Here is an 8,143-nt window from a genome sequence, read left to right as displayed (position 1 = left end):
TCATAAATCATGATGAAGATGATGATCATAATTTTATCATGATGAGGATGATGAACATAAAGAAAACCAAAAACTATTATCTTCGCATTTTCCTTTGGTCATGATAAAGATAATGATCATAATTTCATCATGGTGAAAACGCTTATCATAAAAAGAAAAAAAATGAGAAAACCCATCATTTAATTTTGCTTTTGGATGGTTAAAAATTCCGATTCGATGAATTTCGGGTAAAAAATAATAATTTCTGAAGGTGTTTACGGTTGGGAGTTCTTAAAATTCTCAACTGTTAATTTAGATTACGGATTGGTTTTCCCAGCCGAAAACAATTACGGCTAGTATTTCCCAGACGTTAGTACACCCGCGACTGGGATTTCCCAGCCGTAAGCTATTCAGATAATCACAAAAAAAAGGATGAAAAACGGCTTGGTTTTCCCAGCCGCAATTGAACTTACGACTCGTACGTCCCTGCCGTATCTAAGACTTGCGGATGGATTTTTCCAGCCGTAAATGGTTCTGATAATTAAAATATATAACGTATAGGTCGACAAGGTTTTCCTAGCCGAGATTGGTTACGGCTGGGTTTTCCCAACCATAAATTGTTGAGTTGCGGCTGGGATGTAATGTTATGGCAGCCGTATACAGTATTTTCGGCTGGAAGTTCATCATTTCCCAGCCGAATAAGTGTCGGTTGCGGCCCGGATTTGATGTTTCCCAGCCGAAACTGCAAAAAGCCCAGATTTTTAGTGGATGCTTTCCGATATGAATCAACAAAATCCTCCATATATAGGGTTATTCTGAGTAATTTAAGGATATGTTCCAACATATTAGGTGGTTGATTTTCAAAAAAAGTTAAAAAAAATTCTCAGAATCCTCTACTTAATCAAACAAAAAAGAAAAGAAAAAAAATTGATGAAAAAAAGTTTTTTGATTTTCATAAAATTAGTTATTAATCCTAATTCATATACTAATCATAATTAATTTAGTTAATTTCCCTAATTAACACTAATTCAATTGAGGGTATTAGACGTTAACAAAATAATATGATAGGGGGTTATTGGATTTGTTATTTCATGACCCAATAAAGCCCCCAAAATCCGTTGGGTTTCAAGCCCCAATAATAGAATTCTTCAAAAAAGCGTTGGAGTCCAGCTTGTTGCTAGGCTCCCGACTAGTTTTTTGGAAAATGTATAATTTTTTGGTATAATTAAAAACTTTTATATTTGAAAATAGTAATAAAGGGAAATCAAGAAAATAATAAAGGGGAAATTAAAAATTCGAACCTATCTACTCCTTAGATATAATTTACCGTGCCCGTGTCCTGCAACTAAAAGGGTAGAGAGCCCTAGAGGGAAGAGGACACCGACAAGGCACCAACAAGTTCAGTGGGAAGTGTGATGTCTCTGAGAGAAGTGAGAATGTGAAGAGAGGATTCTTGAGAAGCTGTGCATCAACAATGGCGTTTTCATTGCAGATATTTTCGTTTTCTGTGCCCAAACAAAAACATTTTACTTCATCGAAGACGAAGAGGAACTCATCTTCCTCTACGCCGATAATCTCTGGTTTCTCTTACAAGAAATTCGTTAACTTCGCTTTAGAAGAAACCCAACGCCATACTCACTTACTTCCTTCGCCATTACAGGTAAGGTGGGTGTTCTTCACCTTTCTGTCTCTCTCAGTTTCACTCTGTATAAGATATGTCTGAATTTTGGGCCACTACCACCAAGTGATTTTCTTTGTTTCTGGGTATCCCCATTAATCAAATGCAAAGCCTCAGAATGCTATCTTTAAAATTTTCTCTAGAAAATCATTAGAAATTTGAGGAAACGATTCAAAAAATGTACCAATGGAGCATCAGAAACGGAAACAGGCCTCTAATGGAAATGAATTTCTAGTTACCAAACTCTAATTCAGAGTTGCAATTGTGATTATTGCATGTAGTAGGTTTTACTTGTGAGTACTTTATTATTGACTCAACTCAAGGTTAGGTTTTACTTGTGAGTATTTTATATTTTCATTACTTGTATTTTATTACATGTAGTCACTTTCCAGATATCAGTACCACTATTTAACTAAGATGTGAGGATAGTATGTCAAATTTAGCAAAATTATTAAGTACCCAGATCTGGGCATCGGCGGCGCAAATAAGTTGTAAACATATTCTAGCACCTGTAAATTGTTCTCTCTTGGTTAAGTTAGTTGTCTATGACACAGTTGAGAGACTGAGACCAGAAATTAAGTAACATTATGGATTACATACAGAAGGAAATTGTGGGATCACCTACATGATCCTTGATTTGATTCTAGGAAAACTTAGCTATGAATGATGCCTTTAGCTAGATGTACTTGTTCCTTGCCGCATTGAAATGAAGATTGCAAATTTTCTTTCTTTAAATTGGTACATGAATTTCTGTTGATCCTACATTCGTTCCTGATTTCTATCCAACTTTAGGCCAGTTTTGACCTTTGAAAGCAAACTCGTTGCTTTAACCTGGTCCTATCTTCTGGCACCTGTATAAATCGTACATTCATATTCCCATGAATTGGGAAATCAGTTGGGAGGAAGTACATTAAAATATATAGTAATGCATGTAAACTGGACGAATTGATACCTTACATAGATGGAATGTAGAGAAAAGGGCGTTTGTAATACAACTCTAGGAAGGTCACAAAGTGGAGCTATAACATGTTTGAGAATATTTTGTGACGATTCGATATCACTAATCTTACTCTTTATCCTCATAGCTAATAGTAATAGATAGAACTAGATGCAGTGTTGCTTCTTATATTTCTTTTGTTTCGTGGTCAGCTGGATATAGAATGGCTTTATACTGTGAGGTTCGAACCATCGCTGGTTGTTTTGTGATGAATTGTACTTTTCTCTATTGTTGATAACAGCCTTACCATGTAATTTTTTCCCAGGAAAAGTTCAATCTCATGAAGTCCATTGATCAGAAAACAGAACTTGAAATGCTATCCTTTCAATCTTCCAAGATTAGACTGCTTCGTGGTTTGACTATCGATGGGAGTGATTCTATGCAGGTATCTTTTAGATTGCACATTACTTGCATAACATTTGGAAAATGCTTCAAAAAAAAAAAAATGGAAAATTGGAATTCATATTTTACAGCTCTTGGACATGTTTGGATAATCTGACTTTTTGCACTTAATGTTGCTTCCTGTTTGTGACACCCATACCCAATGCATACATGACACTGCTGCCGCTTAGTCACCAACGAGGTGTAGGGGTTCTACACTTCATTCTTTTTTCTTCCCCAATTATTGAGATGCAAATGAGGCAAAAAGTGAACTCGAGTTTTATATAATAGCCTAATCTGCGGACTGTATGTTTCCAAATAAACTTTTTTCCTTCTTAGATGGAGGTCTAGGCTTATGCTCCCCTCCACTTATTTGTTCGCTTCCTTATGAATATATATAACACATTTCTCCCTATGTGGTTCTACAAGATGCACAATTCCTTTTAACTGGCCAAGCACTGATCATAAGTCCTCTTTTCTATATTTCCTGCTATGTTGCTAACTTATGGTGTATACCACCCTATCAGCTGCAGAATTTGTTATGCGTCTTTCAAATGTTAACCATATTAATGGTACCAGAGTATATTAAGATGCTTTTAATTTTAGCCGCTAGGCATCTTGGGAAAATGTGGATATATTTGAATCATCTATCAGTTGCTTAGAAGTTAAATCAAATACATCTCACTTCTTTTTAAATTAGTTCTTATTTACCTTGTTTCCTGCAGGTCATGGATTTTGCAGTTTTCCCAGAACCAGAGTTTGACCTACCTATTTTCTGTGCCAACTGTGTCACTGTTGGCAGTGTGAATATAGTTGTCTTGTGAGTTAGTTCTCACATTTTTGCCCAATTTTGTTTCCGAATTAATGCAATCTTTTTGTTTTTCCGTATTCTGTTGATTGCTTCTTAATCAGAAAATAAACAACAACATAAATTTCATTCTGTCGTAGTATGATTATATAGCAATATTTCTGCTTTCAAGTTTTCTTTAGTGGAGCAAGTCTCACTGTTCTCTGCTTAAATGAGTGGCTAATCTTTGGATTCCTGTTCCCTACAACAGCATTTTGGAGCTTATGCTTAATTTCTCATTTCTAGGGATCTTAATCCTTTGCATGATGTCATCACCGAAAGGAATTACAGGGAGAAGTACTACAAGAGTTTAATGCCTCTTGGGCTGAAATATGCTGAGGTATGGGATCTTTTTCAAACACGTGCTTATAGATTCAGAGAAGCATCATATTTCACTTTTGAGGTCCTTGAATGTTTGTTTTTCCAGCTTTTACCTTGGGGAGGCAAGATAACAAGTGAGTCATTGAAATTCTTTTCACCAATTGTCATATGGACCAAGTTCAGTTCAAGCCAACACAATCACGATCTTCTATTTTCAGCATTCATGGATTATTACAAGGTACTTAAATCTGACATATTTTTATTGTACGATTTTGGTTGAATGACAGTCTATTACGACCTGACGAACACCGTTTATCAGATAAAAGTAACCTGTCAGTCCCTATGAACTTCGGGGTTGGATTTTTTTTCTCGTTACTGGTTTTCTTATTTTTTTATAAGCTGGCTATGACTTCAATAGAAACACAAACATATGTTATTTACTATTACTAACAGGCGTGGCTTGAGATAATGGACCAAGCAAAAGAGGAGACAGATGCTTCTCGTGTTATCTGTAACCTTGGGGATCAGCATAGATATCTGACATGGAGAGCAGAAAAGGTAGCTCCTTGCCTTTCTTTGATTCAATTGCTCTTTGCTCGTCAAAATTGACATTGGAATCATGTGTTGTTTCTTTGTTCTTTTGATTGATGTAATTACTCAAAACCAGGATCCCGGTCATCGACTGTTAAAAAGGTTGATAGGGGAGTGTGATGCACAGGTATCCTCCTCCTTGGTTAATAGGAGATTCTGTCTGATTACCAGCTTTTCCTTGTGTTTTATTAATCCATATACTTTGGTCAATTGTGTAGGACCTGGTGAGGGATTTTCTCTTTAATGGAGTAACTACACTAGGAGCTAAAACGTTTGCAGAATACTTTCCTGAGTATCAGCAAGAGGATGGATCAATCAGTGAGAAGCGCAGTATGGTTGGGAAGTCTTTTGAAACTCGGCCATGGGATACTGGAGGTGAATTTATTGGTGAAAATATTATGTGATTGTTTATTGTCTTCATCTTTGTAGGTATTATGTTTATAGAGTTGTAGAGTAAGTTTTGGACTGGCTTTTCTTGCTAGTTCAGGAAATTTTTGTAATTTCTTTGCTCCGCTTTTCTTCTGAAATTAACCATACGTTGTAACTTTAGACTACTCAAGTTGTATACTTGTATGTTATCACGGTTGTATGAAGTACCAATAAAGCTTCACTCTAAAGGTTATATTCATGGTTCTGTAACCTTCTTTTTTTACAGAAGAATATGGTGAACACCGAAATTATCACCATACTTTTAGAATACAGGGTTGCACAAGTGGTTGAATTTTATCCCTAGTAAGAAATAGTATTTGGATTTTGAAATTCAACAATGTGGATCTGTTGCCCTGGTGATAGGATAGGAAGAATCCTGATGAAATTTAAGGCGGTGCTCATTTTCATTTATGGCGGTTGATTCCCACTGCAGTCAGGTCTAGCTTTCTGATTATGGCTGTGGACATCTTCAGTCTCCAGAATGCCTTGTAATAGCTAGTGCCGAAACAAATAACAAACAGTAAACACTTAATAATTGGAGCACTTAGAATTTAGCAATCTGTTATGTCCTAGAAAGTAATTAACAGGGTTTAATAGGCTAATCAATGTCTTAATTTTGAGAGGATTAATTTGTGGCTTTAGCTTGCGTTAGCACTAAACATTAGCCCTTTCACAATACCAGATATGGAGGGAAGCAATAAAATATAAGAGTTCTTTGAGTATAAGCAATGAAATGAACAGCAAAGGACAACGTCATGCTTACTTTGTGAATGAGAAATATTCTCCGTGCACTCAACTTCCCTTGGGTGAGCACTTGGATTGTTGAACATTCACATTTATGCAAATGAAAGCTGCACCTGCAACATTTGTATACTTGATCCCTAACATTAACTGCCCTACTTACGTATACAAATATCTAAAGTAGTATTGTGGTAGTTCCGCCGTGTCTCCTAAAATCTCTCATTTCATATGCATATAAGAATCATCACCTGCAATGTAAAAATAGCTCCTTATTAACATGCTTAAAAAAAATCAAACTAAACTATCATCACCTGCAATGTAAAAATAAGAATTGAAAAAGAAATCAATGTAAAAATAAGAAATGAAAAAGACATCAATAACAAATTATAACATGCACTAAAATATTAATTCGATAAAACAACTAAACCTACAAATCAAAATATAATGAGAAAAAAAAACGTGTGAAAGGAGATTTTATAGCGATTCGGGATACTAAAACTAATTGTAGACTAGTTAATAAAACAAAATAAACTCAAACACGGCCTTAAGCATACATATCTTTCATAATGGCAAAACTTGCCATTGTTTAATTAGCACCTTCTTTTTTATCGTCAAACCATAAGTAGTTCATTCCAAATAGAAACATTTACATGATGATTTTCAAGAAAAACAAGTACATCATAACATGAAACAAATGCAAAAAAAAATGATGCAAAGCGCAAATGGACGGCGAAGAGAAAGAGCGATCTGGAATGATAGCATCCAAAACTTGTACTTTCAGATTGGATAAGAAATGGTACTCGAAATTATAATTCGACCATTTTGATAGATTTTTTTTCTAGGAAAAAAGATGCTCCCATGATTGAGGAGTGGTTTGCCGAAAAATTCTTCATATACAATGAATAACTCGGAAGTCCTAGATCTATTTTTCTGATGAAGAAGAACTTGATGTAGCCCGTGCCGAATCGCCGATGTACTTGTATCAAAATAACCAAACACAAACAAATCATTAGAAATAAACATCATGAAAGTTGATTAAAGATTTAATGGGGGTTGTAGTAATGAAGGTTCAAACTCTCGGATTTGTGAAGGATAATTTTTTAGACTTAATAAAAAAAAGATAAATATATACAATAAAATATTAACAATGGTGAGAGGTAATGGGACTAATGATTCGGCCAATCTTCATAAAATAGGGCTCAATGAATTATTCTCGACAATAATCGCTCAAAACATAAGTTATATGGACTCTTATTTTGCCAAAGTAGATTCTCAAAAAATTGATTGTAAATGTTAAGCATGGAACATCAAATCACCTAAGCTAAGCATGACCCATCTAATCAAATAACACCCAATTTAATCAAATCATATTTCAATTAATTTTTAATGCAAAAGTCTTAAAAAGAATTAATAAAATTACCCATGTATGAAGCTCGGCCTCCTCCGTCGTCCCAGTGTTGGGGTTTAACTCATCATAGTAAAAATGCTCTCAAAATAATTATTTATGGCTCAAAAATGGTTCACAGTGATGAAATAAAGGGAAAATGATGAAAATCGGGTGTTTGCAACGTTTATAATTGTTGCACACACCGTTACAAAAAACGATAAAAGACTACTGTTGTTGTCTGCGTAGCTGACTACGACCCACAGGGACTGGTCGTTGTCACTGTTGAAGAACGACGGTTTTTGGATGTCTGTTCTTCGTGTTCTTCATCTTCATCAATGGCAGCAGCAACAACAGAGAAAAATGGTGGATTCTTCCTCTGCAGCGCTCTCCTCTCTACTCCCAACTCTCAACACCCTCTACTGTGATACCCAAGCACCTTATATACACAACAGGACACGTAAATCCCGAGAATATCTTTGTAATAACTCCCTTTTCTTCTTTGCAAGTCACCGAAGATTTTATTCTCCATGTTTCCTTTTGCACGCCTCTGTTTCCTTTCAAACTCTGATTATGCGTTAATAGAAGATATTTGGTATTTCTATCTTCTAGGATTCGATATATATCCTTCTAGGTACAATATCTTCCCTCTTTACTCGAGTATCTTCCACATATATTCTTTCCAGGATGCTTCGGTCCCTGTTTAGCTTTGATCTTCTCTAACGGATTGTTCATCCCAAGTTTTTCGATCCAATTCATTGTACCAAGCCTGTTAGGCTATATTAGGTCCATACC

The 8,143-nt window shown here is 35.5% G+C and overlaps 1 protein-coding gene across 3 annotated transcripts; it reads left to right on the top strand.

Moving 5' to 3' along the window:
- Positions 1-1,314: 1,314 nt before the first annotated feature.
- On the top strand, positions 1,315-5,422 carry LOC113308909 (phytochromobilin:ferredoxin oxidoreductase, chloroplastic-like). Of its 3 annotated transcripts, none has more exons than XM_026557358.1 (8): positions 1,315-1,639; positions 2,920-3,039; positions 3,761-3,855; positions 4,129-4,222; positions 4,310-4,441; positions 4,657-4,761; positions 4,871-4,921; positions 5,013-5,422. In XM_026557358.1, exons 1-8 carry the CDS (start codon positions 1,454-1,456, stop codon positions 5,196-5,198), a joined length of 969 nt encoding a protein of 322 aa, XP_026413143.1. In that variant the 5' UTR covers positions 1,315-1,453; the 3' UTR covers positions 5,199-5,422. The 3 variants fall into 3 exon arrangements, with proteins under 3 accessions (XP_026413143.1, XP_026413144.1, XP_026413145.1); XM_026557359.1 differs by having other exon boundaries at positions 1,516-1,644; XM_026557360.1 differs by lacking the exon at positions 1,315-1,639 and adding an exon at positions 1,788-1,950.
- Positions 5,423-8,143: the final 2,721 nt, after the last annotated feature.

Source organism: Papaver somniferum, chromosome 9 (assembly GCF_003573695.1).
Source record: "Papaver somniferum cultivar HN1 chromosome 9, ASM357369v1, whole genome shotgun sequence".
Taxonomy (NCBI): Eukaryota; Viridiplantae; Streptophyta; class Magnoliopsida; order Ranunculales; family Papaveraceae; genus Papaver; species Papaver somniferum.
This window is presented reverse-complemented; position numbering and strand designations above follow the sequence as displayed.